Below are 23,323 nucleotides of genomic sequence, written 5' to 3' on the forward strand. Positions count from 1 at the left end.
ATGTTGTTTGTTTTTGCTTCAAGAGAAATGTTATTCCTATAATAGACAATTCTGCAAACGGGGATGACAACGACCTCACAATTAATTATGGTCACATTCCAGAAACATTGGTTCGTATTTTTCTCTTATGATTGAATTTTATAGCACATACATATGAATACACACAACTACAAATGCCATGTATTTGTTTTGTACATGCAGAGATCATATTTTTGTCACTTCCTCACCAAGAATGGTCTCCATGCATATTGCAAGATCGTTTCCAACGCCAAAATGGAGAGATTGAAAATGCCATGGAGGACAGTTGATAACGTTGAAGACTGTGGAGTATTTCTGATGCGGCATATGGAAACGTACAAGGGTGAGCGTGAAGGTTGATGGAATTGCGGCTTGAAGAAATCAAGTTCAGGTGTGCTTTAGAGCTTGAGGGCCAAATATTGTTCGGCACTGCTGTTAGCCGAAAACAGCCACGAATGCTTCAACAACAAAATTGTTACATCAGCGTATTACGAAGAAGAAAGCAAACACATTGAAATTGATGTTGAGAAAATGATTGCGGCATATTTAAAGAAGAAATAATGAATCAAATTTTGTATTTGACATACATCTGTTATGAGCAATTTTGAATAAAATACCACACTTTGTAATGTTGTTCATTATTAGCCTATAATACTGCATTGGGTAACCGATTTAGTTCATTTCAGAAATCTTAGTTCATTTCAAAGATCTATTGACAAATGGAAAATATAAAGTAAGATTAATAATCTACTCCTACTATATATTTTATCTATTCTCTTTAAGATTAATAAGACATTATAAAAACACTTCAGTCTATTCTCTTTAAGCTTGCAAAAAGTCTAAACAAGTTTAAATTCAAAAATGTAAATGAAGTAAGAAACTACATGATTGAAGTACATAAGTAAGGAATGAAGAACATAAATATCCGAATAAAGTAACATTTGGAACAGAGCTACTGGAACAGAATAGAACAACCAGCCTCAACATTGGTTTTTCCTCTTTAAATGTTGTTCATTGTTAGCCTGAAATACTGCATTGGGTACCATATTTAGTTCATTTCTGAGATCTATTGATTATTGATAAGTGATTGACAAATGGAAACTATATCAAAGTAAGATTAAGATAAACGCCATAATAAAGAACAAATAAGCCATTATAAAAAAACTTCAGTCTATTCTAAAGCTTGCAAAAAGTTTAAACAAATTCAAATTCAATATGTAAATGAAGAAACTATAAGACTGAAGTACAAAACTAAAGGAATGAAGAACAGAAATATCCGAATGAAGTAATAAATTTTGGAATAGAACTATTGGAACAGAACAAAACCACCAGCTTCAAAATTGGTTTCTCCTCTTTTTCTTGTTCTTCTCCTCCTAAAACCAAAGTGAACTATTTCTTTCCAAATCCTCACTGCCTCTGTTTTGTCTTCTCATTCACCTTTTTGCAGTTCCTCGAATCATGGTGTCCAATCACATGACAGTTTCCACACTTTCGGCCTGGTTTCTTTGCTAACTTGATTGTTGCCTCCTTCTTTGATTTCTTCCTACTTCCACTTCCCTTTGTACTGACAACATTAGGAGGATGAACTTCAATAAAGTTTGGAACTTGTGAGCCATAGAAGTTTTCAATCAATGCTCTCTTCTCTATTGAAGACAGAACAACACCTTTTCCAAGAAGTTGCTTCTTACCTTCTTCAATAATTGCAGTAAATGCATTGATTTGGTCAATGTTCCCTTCAATACTTTGTGCTATTTCAAAGAATAATGCATACATGTTTTTAAATGCAATCTTCTTCTCGTCTACAGCAGAGAATATTTCATGATCATCACAAAAACCTCTGTGTATTGGCTTCACAAACTGTGACTTCAACCATCTCCATCCACGCAACTTCTCAGGTATCAACTTAACAAATTTATATTTCAACACACAAAATATATGGCTGCACAATAGACCAAGTCTCTCAAACTTTTTACATCCACACAAATAGGTGTCATCACCAATGGAGTAAGTCACTGTCCATGAGTTTGAATCATTGTCATTTATGTTATATACTTCATTCTCTCTATTGGTAGACACTCCTAGAGTTGCAGAAGACAAAGAGAAACATGCATAAACTATCTCCTCTTGAATTGCATTAAAAGCACTACCACTATATATCGTTGATGCATGTTTCTCGATTTCCAATTTTGTTGAATCATAGTATTCAAGCTTTGCGCTATTACTTCTTTGAGCCTCCAAAGCATGGTTATAGTTCATATAAAATAGCATAAGGTTAGCCCGACACTTTGCGTACCTTTTAAAGAAGTTATTCTGTGATTCGGACAAAGATGTTGTCTTTATCAACGAGCTCATCGGAAAATCACGGAAAAAGGCTGGAACCCAAAACTTTCTAGATGCAAACATTGATGAAAACCAGTCATTATTGGCCAGCCCATATCTTTCCATTATAGCATGCCAAGATTCTTCAAATGCATCAGGCTCTATCAACTCCGACCAAACACATGCATTCAATTCCTTCTTTAGTTCTTCACTACCAAGCATGTTCTTTGGCAATTTGTCAGCAACTTTATTCATTATATGCCACATGCACCACCTGTGTCTTGTATTAAGAAGAACCTTTGCAATAGCAACTTTCATTCCTAAGTCTTGGTCGGTTACGATTAGCTTGGGAGCCACACCCATACATTTCACAAATTGTTTAAATAACCATGAAAAGGAGTCCGCATTTTCCTTGGACAAAAGGCCAGCAGCAAATGTCACAGGGCGATCATGATTATCCTTGCCCGTAAAAGGAGCAAATATCATGCAGTACCTACATGTTAAAATCACTATAAGACATACAGAATATACTTTAATCACAAACACTTCACTTTAAGCATGAAATACTTCATTATAAACATGTTTTACTTCACTGAAATGCAAAAACAAAGCACTTTAAGCATGGATCACAAACACTTCACTCTAACTCTATAATACTTCAGTCTAAGCATATTTTACTTCACTGAAATGATAAAATAGTGCACATAAGCATTGATCACAAACACTTCACTCTAATCAAGGAATACTTCATTCTAAACACATTTTACTTCACTGAAACGAAAAAACAGAGCAATATAAGCATACTCAATACACTTTACTGTAAGCATATTTTATTTCACTAAATGCTCAATATACTTCACTAAAATGAATAAAAACATTACAATATGAGCCATGCTCAATATACTTCATTGTAAGCTTATTGTAGTTCACTAAATGCTCAATATACTTCACTGAATTGAAAAACAATACACTATATATAAGCATGCAGAAATAAACAATACGCTATAATCATATACTAGTTCACTATATGAACAATATATATCATTATACGCTCAATATACTACATTGAAGTGAAAGACAGTAAACTATGAGGCATATGAATATAATTAGTGTGCATGTACCTATTTGTTGAGTATGTCGTATCAAAAGAAACAATATCACCATAAAAATGATAATTTCTCTTGGCAGTTGGATCACACCAAAACAAACGTGTCAGTCTATCCTTTGAGTTGACCTCAAATTCATAGGTAAATGCTGCACAAAGTTCCTTCTTCCTGCGCATCTCATTTAATAGCATTTGTGCATCAGCTCCTTCCACGTATGCTCTAAGGTCGCGTCTGTAGTTGCGCACTTCTAGAACAGTACACCCTACATAATCTAATCCACCAAGAACTTCCTTGAGTAAGCTAAAACTTAATGTTGGACCGATATTTGCGTTAGCGCAATCAAGTATGAATTTCTGATGGACTAAATCCAAATTGCGGTTCAACTTCATAAAATGCTTATGGCGTTCCTCAACCATCTCGTGATTATGTTCTTCAACAAAACTTTGTAAAACATAACCAATACCCATAAAAAAAACTTCCAAGACACTTTAGCATTACAAAAGCACTTAATAGAAGAACGCTTGCGTTTCACCTCATGTTGTTCATTTTTTCTTTGCTTTGTACCTTCTCGGCTACACACCACATAAATCCAAGTAATGACATCTTTTTCCTTTTTCGATCCCTTCTTACGGGTGTCAAACCCAACATATCGAGCATAATTGTTGTAGAAATCCAATGCACGATCAAGGGTCATGAAACTTTGTCCAATTTTTGGTTTCAAATCATCAGGGCATTTTGGTACGTAAACCACTGTTAAAAAAATATACTTCACTGTAAGCACAAAATACTTCATTTTAATCATGTTTTACTTCACTAAAACGAAAAAATAGAGCACTTTAAGCATGAATCACAAAAACTTCACTCTAACAACAGTGAGCATAAAATAGTTCACTTAATGCATAATATACTTCACTGAAATGATAAAACAGAGCACTAAAAGCATGGATCACAAACACTTCACTCTAACACTCGAATACTTCACTTTAATCATGTTTTACTTCACTATATTGAAAAAATAGAACACTTAAAGCATGAATCACAGACACTTCACTCTAACCATGTAATACTTCACTTTAATCATGTTTTACTTCACTCTAACCATGAATCACAAATATTTCACTCTAGCACTGGAATACTTCACTGTAATTATGTTTTACTTCATTCTAATGCATAATATACATCACAAAAATGAAAACAGTTAACTAAATGCATAATATACTTCAGTACAAACAATATTTACTTCACTATAAAGTATATTTAATTCACGACAGTACATATTTACTCACTAAAAAACATATTTCTACACTACAACGCACATTGAGCATATTTACTTCACTGTTCGTCACATATAGTTCATTCTAACGTTTTTCACATCATACACATCTAATAATGCTGAGCAACAACACTAAATTGATAATAATAATTGATAATTATCTTTAGATTCAGTTTCTCCTTCCTCTCCCGATGAAGATGAATCAGAATTTAAATAATCTTCCGATGAATGTATCAGAATTGGATCCATGTGATAAAGGAATCCAGATGTCACGATGAAGGAATGAATGTGAAGAATGAATCAAATTGTGTTGATCAATCGTGAGCGAATTTGATACCTTCGGTTTGTCATGCTGGTCGATCCTAAACGATCACGCTGATAACAGAAGAATGAATTCAATCAGAATCAAATCACGCTAATCAATCCTGGACGAATTCGCGATGAATAAAACGCAGCTGATCAATCGTGAACGAATTGGATCGGAAAGCTGGATTTGGTTCAGATTTGAGAAATCGCGCATAAATTTGGTTCAGAAATCGTGAATGAATTCAATTGGGAATCTCATATTTTTGGAAGAAATCCTAAGCTAAATTTGGTTCAGATTTGCGCATGATTTGGGAAGATTGGATTCACGATTAATCGGCTATGTTATTCATTAATTCATGTTGAGATATTAAATTCCCAAAATTCCCTTGGACAAGTATTTTTTCATAAAAATCTGAAAGTTTGTTTAAACCATAGGATTAATTTGGAGTAACAAGATGTATGGCTGAGATTTATTCTCTAGTTATATACTTAAAATTAGCTAGACCTTGATCATTCCTAGGGGTGCGTTAGGCTCTTTTGCACCCTAAGTGTCATATTTCCTTCTTAATCTCAGCCCTTGGATCCTTGAATTGGAAGGTTGTGATCAATGCATTATTAGTCTATAATGTTTCATTATTAGCCGTTGTGCATTATTAGAATGAAAATGTGCATTATTAGTCTATAATGTTGCATTATTAGCCGTTGTGCATTATTAGAATGAAAATGTGCATTATTAAATGACACGTGGCATTAATCTAACCGTCAGATGACAAAATTGTGAGGCTAGGATTAAGAAGGAAAAAGGACAAAAGATATGAAAAGGATTTGAATACATCCCTATATATATATATATATATATAGATGTACTAAGATGACAACCCTCTTTATTGTAACACCATACCACCATTTTAGGCTATTGGATCTGAAAATCGTGTGCTTGTCATGCTGCCACGTGTAAAAACATGGAGGGGTAAAATAGGCAATTTCTAATTTTACGTTACCAGATTGCAGTGCTATTAATTGAATATTGCAGTCTTACCACAACAATATTGCAGTTTACCACGACTGCAATATCTAATACAGTAGACTGCAATATCTAATATAGTAGACTGCAAACCCGTGTTTTTTCACGAAACTTAGTCCTAGGCGTCCATAGATGAGATCTAACGGACTATATTGGTGGTATGGTGTTATCCTATCTATGGTGGCACCCTAGTGCACCCCTATATATATATATATTTATATATTTATATATATATATATATAGGGTCTTGTTAGGTTGAGATTATTTAGCTAAATTGAGAAATGAGATGCAATATGGGCCACTCATCCAGAATATTTGTGAAATGTCAACAGCATGGAATTTATGTCAACAGAGGGGCATAGTTGTAATTTTATTAATTTTATTTATTTTTTAATTTTTTTAAAAATTTTTTATAATTTTTTTTCAAATTTTTTTAATTTTTTTTTTTTAAAAAAATCGTTTTTTTTATTATTATTATTTTTTTATTTTTTTTAACTATATGTACAATTCATGTCAATTACACATCAAATGTCAACAACTTTATTCAATAAATACTATTTGACATGAATTGTACATGTAGTTGACATTATATTGTGTAGTTAACATGAATTGTATATGTAGTTGACATGGATTGTACACATAGTTGACATTATATGTGTGTAGTTGACATTATATGTGTGTGTGGTTGACATGGATTGTACACATAGTTGACATTATATGTGTGTAGTTGACATGAATTGTATACGTAGTTGAAAAATAAAAATTTTAAAATTTTTTTTAAAAAAAAAGAAAAAATAATTAAAAAAAATTAAAAAAATTAAAAAAATAATAATAAAAAATTAATAAAAAATTAAAATTAAAATTAAAATTAAAAAAAAATATTTATTGAATAAAATTTACCATGATATTACCATTCTGCCCTTTCATAATTAATTAATCTAAAGATATTTTCCATGTGGAAAAATCTAGACCACTCATTTAATAAAAATGAATGGCTGATATTGGATCTCATTTCTCAATTAGCATAAAAAATCTCAATTGATCACAATCCTATATATATATATATATAGGGATGGGATTGTGTTAAAATGACAACATCTCTTAAAGTAACACCATACCACCATTCCTAGCCAATCATTTGTACATGTGGACGAATAATAAGCTGCCATGTGGCAATCATAAAAATTGCTCAAGGATAAATTTTCACGGACTGCAATATCCAATACACTAGACTGCAATTTTTCCCGACTGCAATATCCAATACGCTAGACTGCAATCTATAGATTGCAGTCTAGCGTTTATACTATTGCAGTCTAGCATATAATATTGCAGTCTAGCGTGGTGTCACAGTGTCATTTTAAGAGTGTTGTCATTTTAACGCACCCCTATAGGGATGTGATCAAATGAAAACTCTAAATACTGTACAAACTCAAAACTATGATCTGGACCATTGAAAAATGTCAACAGATCACAAAAAGCATCAACAGGAAAATGTCAACAGAATTTCAACGGTAGTCAATGATTGATGATGTGTTGATATTGTGTTGATACTGTGTTGACATTAAAATATTGAAATTTTACAATGTGTTAATATTGTATTGAAACTGTGTTGAAGCTGTGTTGAGAAGTTTTGAGTTTGTACAATATATAAGTGTGTATTTTATCACTACCCTATATTTACTACAACTCGGGGGGCATTTTTGTAATTTCATAATTAGGGTAAAATTTCAAAAATTTACTACATTTCCCCTCTCGCGTTTTTCGCCGCGATTTTTTCTCTCCTCTCAAAACTTCTCTCAGAAGATAGTTCATCTTCATCTTCCATCGATCATCGATCATCGCCGGCAATATACGATTTCATCGCCGGCAATATACTCGGAAAACTTCACCGAAAACTGCTACCGGCAATAAGTTCAACATTTAATCGGTAGATTAAGTTGCAAAATGGTCGATACTCGGAAAACTTCTACCGAAACTTCGGGACGCCACATTTCCGATGAAGGTAATACACTTTGAAGCTTTGAAAATTTTTACACTTAATTTAATTCATCTAATTCCTAACCTAGATTCTTATTTTCGTCAAAATAGCATTGAAATATAGACGCAAGCAGCCGGCAAAATCAGAGACAATCAAAAAGTCAAGTCGGAAGCCGGATGAAGTTGCTGCGAAAAAAATTACAGATCCAGAAGGTAAAACCTAGAATTAAATCGGTAAAATGAAAAATAAATTATAACAATGAGGTAACACATGATCTGTTGGATGCTTGTTGATAGAGGATCTGTTCATTAGTATTCGAACATGAAGTTTCATCAGAGAATGTAGGATTAAACTTAACTGTTGTAGGTAAATCTTCTTTGAATGAGTTTAGGATTTTAGAATAAAAATTAACTGCTGCATTGTTTGATGTTTTTGAAATAAGAATTGGTTGTAACTGAGATTGAGCTTGTTGTTATTTGATTTTGTTGCTTATCATTGTTCTTGATCATGAACCAGTTGGGGGTTTGAAGTGAATTGCTTGAATCTAAGTTATATAATGAAGTTAATTGTGTATTTAATGAATAACATAGTATTCTTTGTGAACTATCTGTAATTGGGAAGATATGTTAACATAGATTATGTATTCATTATATAGGAGGTAAAACTTGCTTGTAATGAAGTGATAGACATTAAATATGAATTATCTATTTACTGTGTTGAATGGGTTTAGGGTATTAGGATTAAACTCAGCTACTTTGTTGTTTGCACATTTAAATGACCTATATGTTCTATTAGTTGAAGTAGTCAATTGGTAAGGTGAAGTAATAAATTGATATAATGAAGTAATCTATCTACTAAATGAAGTTATCATGTAAAAGGCTTAGAAATAATTCTGTGCCAGAAAGTAAAAAGTGAAATCTAAGCTATATAATGAAGTTAATTGTGTATTTAATGAAGTAACATAGTGTTCATTGAGAACTATCTGTAATTGTTGATGATATGTATATTTATTCTGTAATATTGTGTATAGGTGAAAGTTCCTTACAAAAGAAGAAGAATGCGAGTATTTCTTTGCAAATCCTCTCAAACTACTTAGGCAATTACTTCATTCATACACTTTATTACTTCATTTATGTTCCATTTTACTTCATTCATACACTTTATTACTTCATTCATACAAACTGTGCTATATGCAGATGACAAGAAAATGAAAGCTCTAGAAAAGAGTATTACACCAACAGAAAAACTACAAGGTTTAATTCATAAACTCACATTATATTTTGATTTAATACAACATGTCATTTTATCCATTGACTAAAATAGTCCTCTCTTTTTTTTTCCAGAAATGTTGAAAATGAAAAATGTAGCTGTTGGTGATAATACTTCAAAACAGCATGCTAATGAAGAATCTGAAGTCAATGATGAATTGCGTACAAAGAAAAAACATGACAAGTATCCAGCAGATCGCGAAGGAGATAAAAACAGAGGTATATCAAATTAATGTTGGATTTTTGTTTCATATTTAATATCTCATTTGATGTTTTATTTAAATTCCTATAATAGAATTGTGTAATACCATATTGAAGTACTATAGTGCTCTTTTTTTTTTACAGAAATGTTGAGTATGAAGAAATTTTCTGGTGGTAATAGCTCTTCAAAGCAGCCTGCTACTCAAAATCTAGATAAAACAAATCAAGCATCAGGTTTGCAGCATATGTAAACAAGTTTTAATTATTCAATAAAAAATAATAATATAGGTGACTAACATAGATAAACTGACATGTTTTAATGAAGTTAATGATGAATTGAGAACAAAGAAAAGACATGACAAGCAGCCTGTAGAAGAAGCTCAAAACAGAGGTACTACCCTTGTGTGTGTTTCACTTCCTTGTATCTGGAATTTCTTTACTCGACATTGATTATATTGTAGTGCAGAAAGGGCATTTAAAAATGTGCATTATTGGCATCTCTTTTGACATCATTAATGGATAGTAATGAACTATATTCAATAAATATGAACTAACTTAAGTATGTTATGAAGTATTTTGACATGTTATTGAATTAGTTGAATTAGCTTAATGATACAACAAATTTTAGTGTTAAACCTTAAGCGGTAGTAATGAACTATATTTAATAAATAATGAATCAAATGACAGTCAGTAATGAAGTAAATATCACATTTTATTGAAATATAATGTTAACTTACTTCATTAAGTCATGCGATTGCTTCATTACATTAGTTTATTACTTCATTTAGTCGTGCTATTACTTCATTCAGTAATGCAATTTAGTGTCAAATATGATGTTAACTTTTAAACATTTTATATCATTATCATTATTAATTATAAACATATGTTAGGTATGAAGAGGATAAGAGGAACTGAGCAAGAACATACTTCACCTACTGGGGAAGATGTAAACAGAAAGATAGTAAAGAAAGCGTCAAAGAATGTTGATAAAGTTGCTTCAAAGAAGGGCACAGGAGTTTCTGACAGAGTTCTGTGTCTTAAAAGAGGTCCGACAAAGTTTGTTGAAGCAATAAAATCTCTGAATGAGGAACAACAAAAGGCAGTAGAAGATATGGGTTTCGGGAGTCTTCTTCATTTCAATTTGACCTTTATTCCAGCAAAGCTTGCATATGAGATACTAGATAATTTTGATATAGATACATGCGGAGTAAAGTTCAGACGAGGAATACTACATATCGGCGATGATGATGTCCATGCCACGCTTGGTTTACCAAATGGTCATTTGAAATTTGAAAGGAATGGACATCAAAAGTTGGACAAATTCATCAAAGAGATTGCTGAATCTTGTAACCGAGCAAGAAAAAATATGGGTCCTGATATGTTTATGGAAAAAATGTTAAGTGATGTTGAAGGTGGGGAAATGTTCAGGAAGATTTTCTTGATTTTATTCGACACAATCTTGATTAACCCCTCTGGAGACGGATACTTGACAACACAGATTGAAGAGGTAATCGATGACATTGATAATGTCAAAGATTATAATTGGTGCGGTTATGTGATTGATTCTCTCCTTCATGCCCACAAGGTTTGGGCTAAAGACAAGAGCAAACCATTCACTGGGCCAGTTTCATTTCTGGTGGTAAGTAACTAAAATATATTGTCTTGAATTAATCTGTTTTAAATATGAAGTATTATTTAGAAGTGATGAACTAATGCTAAGTTTCATTTTGTAGCCATGTTATGTTGATAGGATTGTTCTTCAATCACGGCTCGTCACAAGAACATTCCCAACAATCAAGGGCTGGACAAGCAAACTGCTAAACAAAAGACAGAAAATGGAGCTTGAGCCTGGGCCATTTGGAAGAGGCATTAAGGAGGGTATTTTCAATCCTCAAAGAAGCAATCTGTTTGAATTGGGTGGAAAGCATGACATTGCCAGCTTATCTTGCATAAAAGGAAGTGATATCTCTGCTGCTGCAAAACGTAGAAAGCACTTTTTCAAAGTTATGGGAATTGCAGCTGATGCACTAAGTGAACTTATGAAGAATATAGAAGAAGATGCAGAAGATGTCAAGAAAGATGTCTGCTCTAAAGTTGCAGCCAATTGCTCATTGAAAATGATGGGCGTGCAACAGATGGGACAAGAAGAAGACGGCATTGAAATCCAAAACATGTCTCAAGCAATGTCTCAAGCAATGCAAGATGACGACGTTGATGATCCAGAATTTATCGCTGCAGTTGAGAAAGTAATGAAGGTGGCAGAGCTAAGAAAAAGATGGGAAACTGAAGGTCCTTCGTTTGATTTAGGATTTGAGGTTGGAGGAAGGAACGTAAGTGGATGAATGGCTTCTTGGTTGAAAAATGGGATGTAACTAACTGACTTATTTTGTTTTGTATTTGGGGATGAACTAAACTTACTTTGATGTAAAATATGAAATGGTTTTTGTAACTAACATGTTCTATTTAGGCAATGGAGAACAATTGTTCATTGGGTTTTGTTTGTATTGTTGTTTATAATTGACAGGTTGATAATACACCGTCAAGGGACATATATACTGGGAACTATATCTTCGATGCTGTACAATTCATGCCCGTAGATGATGTGAATAAGGTAAAATTTTACCTTGCTTTTTATTAAGTCTGTTTGAAGTAATATTTCTGTATAATGAAGTAATTATCGTACTGAATGAACTATTTTTTACCTTGTCCTTTATTAACTCTGTTTGAAGTAATATTTCGATATAATGAAGTAAATGTCATACTGAATGAACTATTTTTTATATAATACTACTGGCAGGATCTTAATGTACAAATGCCAGATCTTACATCGCCATCAAACTTCAGTGTTGATGCATGCCTTATGGATAACTTAAAAGCTAATATAATGGAGAAGGTAAAATCTGAATTTTCAGAAGCATACATCTCAAATAATGAAATAGTTTATCTTTGGAATAAATAATTTTCTAAATCAATACCAGGATTTGAATACATTATGTGTTGTTCAACATGGATCAAATGTGAGATTTGCATATAGATTGCATATATGAGATTGCATATACATTACGTAGAAGATGTTATGTTATTTAATGAAGATTGCATATAGAAGATTGCATAGTAATCCAGTTCATTATGAATTAACTATCTTATTTAAATAAGTATTTTGTTATGTTATTCTACTTCCATAATCTTAGTATACAAATGGCAGATATTACACAGCCATCAAAGTTCAGTGTTACCTTGCCTTTTATTTTCTCTATTTGAAGTAATATTTCAGTATTATGAAGTAAATGTCGTACTGAATGAACTATTTACTACCTTACCTTTTATTAACTCTGTTTGAAGTAATATTTCAATATAATGAAGTAACTGTCGTACTGAATGAACTATTTTTTACCTTGCATTTTAATAACTCTGTTTGAAGTAATATTTCAGTATGATGAAGTAACTGTCATACTGTATGAACTGTTTTTTATATAAATCTAAATTACATGATTAAAAATCTTTATCACCCAACTACACACAACAAATGTCAAACCTAACAAGCATCGAATACTTTTTACTTCATTATATTTATAATTTGGTTCATTATGTAGAAGATCCAGTTCATTATTAATTAACTATCTTATTTAATGAAGTATTTTGTTATGTAATTCTACTTCCAGGATCTTAGTATACAAATGGTAGATGTTACACAGCAATCAACGTTCAGTGTTGATGCTGGACATATGAAAAACTTAAGAGTTAATTTAACGGAGAAGGTAAAATAACAATTTGAGAAGTATACATCTTAAATAATGAAGTATCTTGTCTCTGAAATGGATCATTTTCTGAACCACTACCAGAATTTGAATACACCGTGTGTTGATGAGCATAGATCCAATGCGAGATTTCATAAAGATGATGGAACCAAGGTACAAATCTAATTTACATAATTAAAAATATTTATTCCCCTACTACACACAACATAAAAGCATTGAAATGATCCTTTGCTTTTATTGATATATGTTTATGATTGTCATACTCAAACAGCAGTGCATACTTTGTACTTCATTATATTTACAATTTAGTTCATTATGTAGAATATTAATGTGGATGCGGAAATTCAGTCAGTGTTGAATGCTTATAAGGATATAGACATGGATGATGATTTCATGGAAAGTTGTTTGGTTGGTAAGCCAGTGTCAACTGAGCTCATTGTTTACAACGCCAACAAGGTAAGCTTGTGCAAAGTCATAGATAATTTGAAGTTTGTTCTTTATATGATGAAGCTATAATAATTGATTTATTTATTGCAAACAATAGATCAAAACTTTGAAGGAACATATAGATGTACGTACTAGAAATGAGAAAACTGTGTCTCATGCGTTGAGATCTCCATTCAATGAACGAGCAGTTAAGATTACAAACAAGCTCAGTAAAGATGAAAAAGAATCATATTACTGGATTCTTACAACACATAAAACAGAAGAGTATGATTTCTAAATTGCTTTCTAACATTGTATCGCATTATTTTTACTAGTATGTGAAATTCTAACATATATTAAAAAATATGCAGACTTGAACTTGTTTATGACGATGACGTTGTAAAAGTTACAAAGATGGAAATGTGTTCCTTGATACCTAGGAAATTAATTGTGGTTGGCGTTATAGATGCATGGGCTTCCTACCTCAACAATATGGAAGAATTCCAATCACTGTACTCATCAAGACGACTATTTTTCACCACTTATCCTTGTGTAAGTAAAAATTATTTAAATTAAATAATATTAATTGTTGTGAAAATCCTAACTATGTTATTATACAGTTGTATACGATTGTTACAAAGCCTCAAAACATGGATGTCAGCAAAATCATTGCAAACTTCTGCAGCAACTTGGACAGAGAGGTGAAGGAAATACCGTATTTCAAATGGGAACATGTGGACACGGTACAAGCATCATTCTGAAGTATCTTAATTTTTTATAAAGTAGTAATTTGAAAAAATGAAGTTAAAGCTATACTGTATAAACCTATGAAGTAGTTAATTGCCAAAATGAAGTAATAAAACTTAAAAGTGAAGTAATAGACTCTAAATATGAACTATCTATTTACTGTTTTGTATTCAGCTGCTGTGTTGTTTCATATTCTTCAGATATTTAACAATACTTCATTCTCCCAGTTTTTAACTTCATTCGAGTAATCTTTTACTTCATTACATAGGTCTTTTTCCCCATATGTGCGAATGAGCATTATTATGGTATTTGCTTTTGCTTCAAAAGAAATGGAATTGCTGTACTAGATAACTCTGAAAATGGCGACGACAATGATCTCACAACCAATTATAGTGACATTCCAGAGACGCTGGTTTGTATTCTTCACATATGATTTAATTTTATTACACTTACATATGATACACAACTAAAAATAACATATATTTTATTATACATGCAGAGATCATATTTTTGTCAATTCCTCACCAACATTGGTCTTCACAAACAGTGCAAGACAATATCCAATGCTAAAATACAGAGATTCAAAATGCCATGGAGAACTTCTGAAAATGTTGAAGACTGTGGAGTATTTCTAATGCGCCACATGGAAACATACAAGGGTGAGCGCGAAGGTTGTTGGAACTGTGGTTTAAAAAAATCAAGTTCAGGTGTTCTCCAAAGCTTGAGGGCCAAGTATTGCTCTGCATTGATGTTAGCAAATAACAGCCATACAAGCTTCAAGAACAAACAAGTTACCGAAACATACTATAAGGAGGAAAACAATAGCCATGTAATAGATGTTGAGAAAATGATTGCAGCATATTTAAAGAAAAAATGAAGATTTTAGCAGATTAAGTTTTGATATATACATAGATCTGTTTTGAGCAATTCAAAATAAAGTACTTTGCTTATTAATGTTGTTCTATATTAGATTTAAATGTTGCATTGGATAATAGATATAGTTCATTGGGTAGTTAATTTGTACAATGAAGTAATAAATTATAATAATGAAGTGAAAATCTATAATAATGAAGTATCAGGCTTTTATTATGAAGTATCTATTTACTGCGTTGTATGGGTTTATGGTTTAAATTTAACTGCTGTGATCAAAGTTCAGTGTTACCTTGCCTTTTATTAACTCTATTTGAAGTAATATTTCAGTATTATGAAGTAATTGTCGTAATGAATGAACAAGTTTTACCTTACATTTTATTAACTCTGTTTGAAGTAATATTTCTATATAATGAAGTAAATGTCGTACTGAATGAACTATTTTTTACCTTGCATTTTATTAACTCTGTTTGAGGTAATATTAAGTATGATGAAGTAACTGTCATACTGTATGAACTGTTTTTTATATAATACTACTAACAGCTGTGTTATTTACTCATATAAATGAACTAAATATTCTATTTAATGATATAATAAACTCATATCAATCAATAAGCTAATGATCTGTTTTCATAAAAAGTTTAAACTAATTCAAATTCAAATTTTAAATGAAATAAGAAACTACGGGTCTGAAGTACTGAACTTAAAAAATGAAGAACAAAACATATACCACTGAAGTAATAAACGACAAAACAGAACTACTGTTAGAGAAAAGAACAACAAGCATCAACATTGTTGTTTCCTCTTTTTCTTCTTCTTCAACTCTTGTATCTTGTCACAATTCCTTGAATCATGCTGACCAATCTCGCCACATTTGCCACATTTCCTTCCAGGCTTCGACAACTCTCTTATTTCTTTCTCAAGTCGTGAAAGACGTCGACCAGAACCCTTGGTGCTGACAACATCAGGTGGATGAACTTCTATTTCAGTAGGGACTTCTGAGCCATAAAAATTCTCAATCATTTGTCTCTTTGCACTTATAGACAATACATTTCCCTCACCAAGTACTTCTTTTTTCCCTTCAGCCATAATATGTCTAAATGCACGAATTTTATCACCATCTCCCTCTATAAGCCGTGCAATATCATAAAAATCTGCATGCATATCACTGTATTCCTGCTTCGTCTCATCCACAGCAATAAATGACTCAATATTATCATCAAAACCAAAATGCACAGGCTTGACAAATTTAGACTTCAACCAGCGTCCTACATGCAACTCATCAGGGACTAACTTCAATTTTTTGTTTCTCAAGATCCAAAATATGTGACTGCAAACGAGCCCAAGCGTCTCAAACATCTTACAACCACATGCATATGAACCACAAGAAATTGAGTATGAAACTGTCCAGTTCTTTGAGAACTTATCATTCAACACATAAATCTCATTCTCACCAACAGTTGACACTGTCACCATGGTGACATTATCGACTGCTTCCTCAATCTCACTCTGAATTAGTTTGAAACCACTGTCACTATAAATTGTTGATGCATGCTTCTCAAGAGCCGAATTTGTTTTCAAAGTTTGAATTGTGTTAAAATCCAAGTATTCAAGCCTATTATTGTTGCTCCTTTGACCATCCAATGCATTGTTGTAATACATAAGAAATTCAACAAGATTAGATCGAGACTTGGAGTACCTCTTGAAGAATATATTCTGAGATTCAGATATAGATGTGATCTTTATCAGTGAACTCATTGGAAAATCCCTAAAATATGCAGGAACCTGTAGTTCATCAAGTAATAAAAATACTTCATTTATTGGCTAATATACTTCAGCAGACAGAAAATGTGTTTCCAAAGGAGGCTACGTACCCAATATTTTCGTGAGTCAAACATAGAGGTAAACCACTCATTGTCCTTAAGCCCATATTTTTCCATTACATTATTCCAGGATTCTTCAAATTCTTCAGGCTCTATCAACTCAGACCAAACACAACTATTTAACTCCTTTTTCAAATCTTCATTACCAAGTTGACTCTTTGGTAACTTTTCCACAACTTTAAACATGATGTGCCACATGCACCATCGATGTCTTGTATCAACAAGGACTCTTTCCACAGCAACCTTCATTCCCAAATCCTGATCAGTAATAATCAATTTTGGTGCAGAACCCATGCATTTGACAAAACGTTCAAACAACCATGAGAAAGAATCGGCATTTTCCTTAGATAATAAGCCTGCACCAAATGTTACAGGTCTTCCATGGTTGTCTTTTCCTGTGAACGGTGCAAATATCATGCAGTACCTGCATTAAATCAATTCATCAAAAAGATTCAGTAAATGTTATGCAGTACATGAATTATAAGTTAGTTCATTCTGTTAATTAAATACTTCATCTTGTCCTAGTTTTACTACATTCAACTAAGAATTCTAAATAATTATGCACTCACTTCATTCCAGTAGATTATTAATTCATTATTGACAGTTACTAGTACCTAAAGTCAATATTTCATGCATATGCAAGTTGATCACATCAATAATCATTTTACTATAAACAGCATTATAAGTTAGTTCATTTTGTTTGGTAAATACTTCATCTTATCGGAGTTTTACTACATTCAACTAAGAATTCTAAATAATTATGCATTCACTTCATTCCAGTAGACTATTAATTCATTATTGACAGTTACTAGTACCTAAAGTAAATGTTTCATGCATATGCAAGTTGATCACATCAATAATCATTTTACTATAAACAACATACTTCATACCTATTAGTTGAATAGGTTGTGTCAAACGATACTATATCACCGTAGAGATGGAAATTCTTCTTAGCAATGGGATCACACCAGAAAAGACGAGTGAGCCTATCTTTGGAGTTCACCTCAAAATCATAAGTGAATGCCGGACAATTCTCCTTCTTTCGGCTCATTTCATTAAGTATCATCTGTGCATCTGCCCCACGAGTAAATGCTCTCAAGTCGCGCCTATAGTTTCGAACTTCTACAACCGTACACCCAACATAATCCAGCCCACCAAGAACCTCATTCAGCAACTTAAAAGTCAACGTAGGACCTATGTTTGCACTTGCACAATCTAATATAAATTTGTGATGCATTAGATCAATGTTGCGATTCAGCCTCATGAATCGCCTATGGCGTCCCTCAACCATATCATGATTATGTTTTTCTTCAAACTGTTTGACAACATAACCAATTCCCTTAGAAAACTTAATCCCAATTTTAGACTTGCAAAAACACTTCCTAGAAGATCGTCTTCGTTTTGACTGCCCTTGCATTTTATTTTTCTTCTCACCTTCTCTACTACACACAACATATAACCATGTGACAAGATCCCCCTCCTTCTTTGATCCATGTTTACGAGTGTCAAACCCAACATACCGTGCATACTTATTATAGAACTCGGTAGCATCATCAAGTTTAGGAAAAATCTGTCCTACATAGGGCTTTAGTTGGGATGGACAGTCAGGTAGGTATGACACTGATATAAAACATGCAAACTACTGTCAGTGGAAAACTAAAACAAACAATTTATGCCTACAAATTTAGTTCATTATAACAACAGTTTAGTTCATTTAGCTGTTTTATTACTTCATTATAACAACAATTTAGTCGAATTAATGGCATACTTTAATGTGCAAACAACACATCAGTTAAAGATGTTACTTCATTATAATATTTTATTAATTCATTTTAACAGTAATTTACTTCATTATTAATATAGGAATTTAATATTCAATAAGAACAGAAGTTCAGTTTTACTTGTTATTACTTCAGGATAACAAAACTTTACTTCATTATGAGTACAAATCGCATATACACTACAATAATATCAGAATTTAATATTCAATAAGAATAGAAGTTCAGTTTTAATGGATATTACTTCAGAATAACTTAATTTTACTTCATGAAGAGTACAAATCGCATATACACTACAATAATATCAGAATTTAATATTCAATAAGAACAGAAGTTCAGTTTTACTTGTTATTACTTCAGGATAACAAAACTTTACTTCATTATGAGTACAAATCGCATATACACTACAATAATATAAGCATTTAATATTCAACAAGAACAGAAGTTCAGTTTTTAGCTCATATTTCCGACCATTTACTTCATTATTAATATGTCTACACTACAGACATGAAAAACATCGAAAATAACACATTTCTCGATTGAAAAAAGTTACGAACCTTCAACTGTGGTATTATCTAATTCTGGCTCTAAATCTGAATCAGAATCCGTGTCAAAAAGAGATCCTCCTAGATTAGTAAGATCATCCATAATCGATCCAGTTGAAGTAGATCCAGTTGAAGTAGATCCTAATCCGTCTTCAACCTCAGAATTTGTTGATGTAGATCCGAATCGGTCGATATTCTCCATGAGAGTCAGAATATTGCCAAATTGGAGCAAAACACGATGGTGAATCAAAGGCAGTTTGTAATTTAAAGTAGAACGCGATCGTTCGTGGAAGGCAGATTGAAGAAGATTGTAGAAGAACTTGATTGAAGAATTGAACGCGATCGACGAATTGAAGATCGTGGACCGCAGATCGTGAATTGAACGAGAATTGAAGGAGAATGACGAATTGCGATTGAACGAGAATTGAAGGAGAACGAGAATTGATTCGTCGACGATGTGAAGGAGAACGAGAATTGATTCGTCGACGATGTGAAGGAGAACGTGATCAGCAAGTTTTGCATATTTGGATAGTAATTTGTAATTTCCTAAAATACCCCTGAGCATGTTTTAATTGAATAAAATTAAAAATAAATTGTAAATTAATCCTAGCCACAAGATTAAGAAAATGGAAGGCCCTAATTTAGTCTCTAGTTCGGCCCTTAAGAATGGTTCGACATTGATCACAACTCTCTATATATATATATATATATATATATATATATAGGGATGTATTCATATCAAAACGCTAAGTATGAGTAAAACTTAAAACACTTGCAGTCCATTGGATCGTGTGATCTAACGGTCAGATTAATGCCACGTGTCATCTAATAATGTAGATTTTTAGCCTAATAATGTACATATGATAATAATGTAACATTTTAGTCTAATAATGTACATTTCCATTCTAATAATGTACCTCGGCGAATAATGTACATTTTTAGTATAATAATGTAGCTTATCACAGCCATCCAATCTAAGGATCCAAGGGTTGTGATTTGTGCTGTGTTTTACACTGAGATGCTGTTATGACCCTAACATACCCCTATATATATATATATATATATATTTTAGGGTGCCACCAACCCTTAAAATAACAACATACCACCATTCCTAGCCAATCATTTGTACATGTGGACGAATAATAGGTTGCCACGTGGCAAAAAATTTTTTTAAAAAATCTGAAAAAGACGGCCAGCAATTTGTTGGTCTTTATCCAGCAATGTTTCAAATAAGGTACGACATACCCAATATCCGACACACTATCCAGCAATATCTGACACACTATAGATTGTTGTGTAGTGTTTGTAATATTGCTGTTGTAGCGTTTATAGGGATGTATTCATATCAAAACGCTAAGTATGAGTAAAACTTAAAACACTTGCAGTCCATTGGATCGTGTGATCTAACGGTCAGATTAATGCCACGTGTCATCTAATAATGTAGATTTTTAGCCTAATAATGTACATATGATAATAATGTAACATTTTAGTCTAATAATGTACATTTCCATTCTAATAATGTACCTCGGCGAATAATGTACATTTTTAGTATAATAATGTAGCTTATCACAGCCATCCAATCTAAGGATCCAAGGGTTGTGATTTGTGCTGTGTTTTACACTGAGATGCTGTTATGACCCTAACATACCCCTATATATATATATATATATATATATATATATATTTTAGGGTGCCACCAACCCTTAAAATAACAACATACCACCATTCCTAGCCAATCATTTGTACATGTGGACGAATAATAGGTTGCCACGTGGCAAAATTTTTTTTTTAAAAATCTGAAAAAGACGGCCAGCAATTTGTTGGTCTTTATCCAGCAATGTTTCAAATAAGGTACGACATACCCAATATCCGACACACTATCCAACAATATCTGACACACTATAGATTGTTGTGTAGTGTTTGTAATATTGCTGTTGTAGCGTTTATAATATTGCTGTATAAGTGGTGTCACGGTGTCACTTTAAGAGGGGTTGTCATTTTAACACAAACATATATATATATATATATATATATATATAGGGATGTACTAAGATGACAACCCTCTTTATTGTAACACCATACCACCATTTTAGGCCATTGGATCTGAAAATCGTGTGTTTGTCATGCTGCCACGTGTAAAAACACGGAGGGGTAAAATAGGAAATTTCTAATTTTACGTTACCAGATTGCTTGCAGTGTTGTTCATTGAATATTGCAGTCTTACCACAACAATATTGCAGTTTACCACGACTGCAATATCTAATACAGTAGACTGCAAACCCGTGTTTTTTCACGAAACTTAATCCTAGGCGTCCATAGATGAGATCTAACGGACTATATTGGTGGTATGATGTTATTTTAACTATGGTGGCACCCTAGTGCACCCCTATATATATATATATATATATATATATATATATATATATATATATATATATATATATATATATATATATATATATATTAGTTTTAAATGAAATGTGCGTGAAATAAGTTAGTGGAAGGTGAGACCCTATTACCATTTATGGTAAAGTGAACCGGGATTCCTATTGGCGGATGGACTAAAATGGAAAAACGAGACTCCTATTTGCGGACGAAGAGAGTATGGGTGGAAAGGTAAGGTATACCGCATTGATCATACCATACCTCATACCTTACCTCAAAATGCGGTATGCGAAAATCTCATACCTATACCTTGCCACATGTTTCAGTATACCTCACTTCGGTATACCTAATATTCGGCATGGTATATTTCTAATACCGTTACCATATTGTTACTACGGTATACCGCATTTTTGCGGTAAATGCGATATACTGCATGTTTATGGTATACCACATTTTTACGGTATATCAAATAAGGTACAACATACCATATACATGTGTTCATTTCGCAAGAAACATGTTTCATACCCAAAATATTAAAATTAACGGTTCAACTATTTAAATAAAGTACAAGACCTAAAAGTCCATGGCAAACAAATCTTGGTCATAACATTCAAATTAATAAAACATCAACCATCAAATCCAAAACAGTTTCGATAATAACCAACATAGTCTTCTTTTCTTTCATCTTCTTCTCACACCCTCACAAGGAAGTTTTAAATTATTATTAATTTTTAAGTAATCTTTATATTAATATATTTGAAACATATAAATACATATAAGGTAATACCTTATTTTTTGATATATACTGTATGTTAGGTATAAATTAATAACGGTATGATACCTCATTTTCGGTATATACCGAATGTGCGGTATTTCGCGGTATACGAAATTTTATTCCTTTACCATACCGTAGTCTATTGGTAAGGTATCATACCTTACCGCAAATTGCGGTATATCGCAAATTCAGTATTTTTTTGGTATAATTTCAGTTCGGTAAGTGCGGTATTGCGGTATATTTACCCAACCCTAGGAGAGTAATTGATAAAGTAAAAGAGATGAGGAGAAAGATAGTTAAAATAATGAAAGGATAGTGGGACCTATATTAATATGAGTGTTTAATGATGTGTCATAGTAGTATAAGTTGTAAATAAATTAACGTATATGGATAATGAGTTTAGGAGAACTAATGAAAATGAGATATTTTTATGGGACTAACGAAAAAGAAAAGCGTCCTTATTTTCATGGGACGGGGGAGTGATAAAATTATATATCAATATTTAAGTATCATTAGTGTCTATTTGTGACATTAATTTTTACGAGCATCCACATTTTAAAATTATTTAAAAAAAAATCAATTATAAAAGTTGAAGAATGAACTCTTCTTGCATGTCATAAAATTAAGTGATCATATTGAGGTCAAATTATATTTAGAAAATTC

General features: G+C 32.3%; 2 protein-coding genes across 2 annotated transcripts; both read right to left on the reverse strand.

The window, feature by feature from the left end:
- Positions 1-1,425: 1,425 nt before the first annotated feature.
- LOC125197305 (protein FAR1-RELATED SEQUENCE 5-like) lies at positions 1,426-3,859 on the reverse strand. Its single transcript, XM_048096036.2, has 2 exons — positions 3,459-3,859; positions 1,426-2,830 (listed from the first exon to the last, which is right to left on the reverse strand). The coding sequence occupies exons 1-2, from the start codon at positions 3,857-3,859 to the stop codon at positions 1,426-1,428; spliced, it is 1,806 nt and encodes a 601-aa protein (XP_047951993.2).
- Positions 3,860-16,080: 12,221 nt separating this feature from the next.
- Positions 16,081-19,702, reverse strand: LOC125195563 (protein FAR1-RELATED SEQUENCE 5-like). Its single transcript, XM_089065187.1, has 4 exons — positions 19,513-19,702; positions 18,068-18,797; positions 17,169-17,601; positions 16,081-17,079 (listed from the first exon to the last, which is right to left on the reverse strand). Exons 1-4 carry the CDS (start codon positions 19,700-19,702, stop codon positions 16,081-16,083), a joined length of 2,352 nt encoding a protein of 783 aa, XP_088921313.1.
- Between the last annotated feature and the right edge of the window lie 3,621 nt (positions 19,703-23,323).

Source organism: Salvia hispanica, chromosome 2, assembly GCF_029641045.1.
Source record: "Salvia hispanica isolate PSC_SH4W2 chromosome 2, Shi_PSC_v1, whole genome shotgun sequence".
Lineage (NCBI taxonomy): Eukaryota > Viridiplantae > Streptophyta > Magnoliopsida > Lamiales > Lamiaceae > Salvia > Salvia hispanica.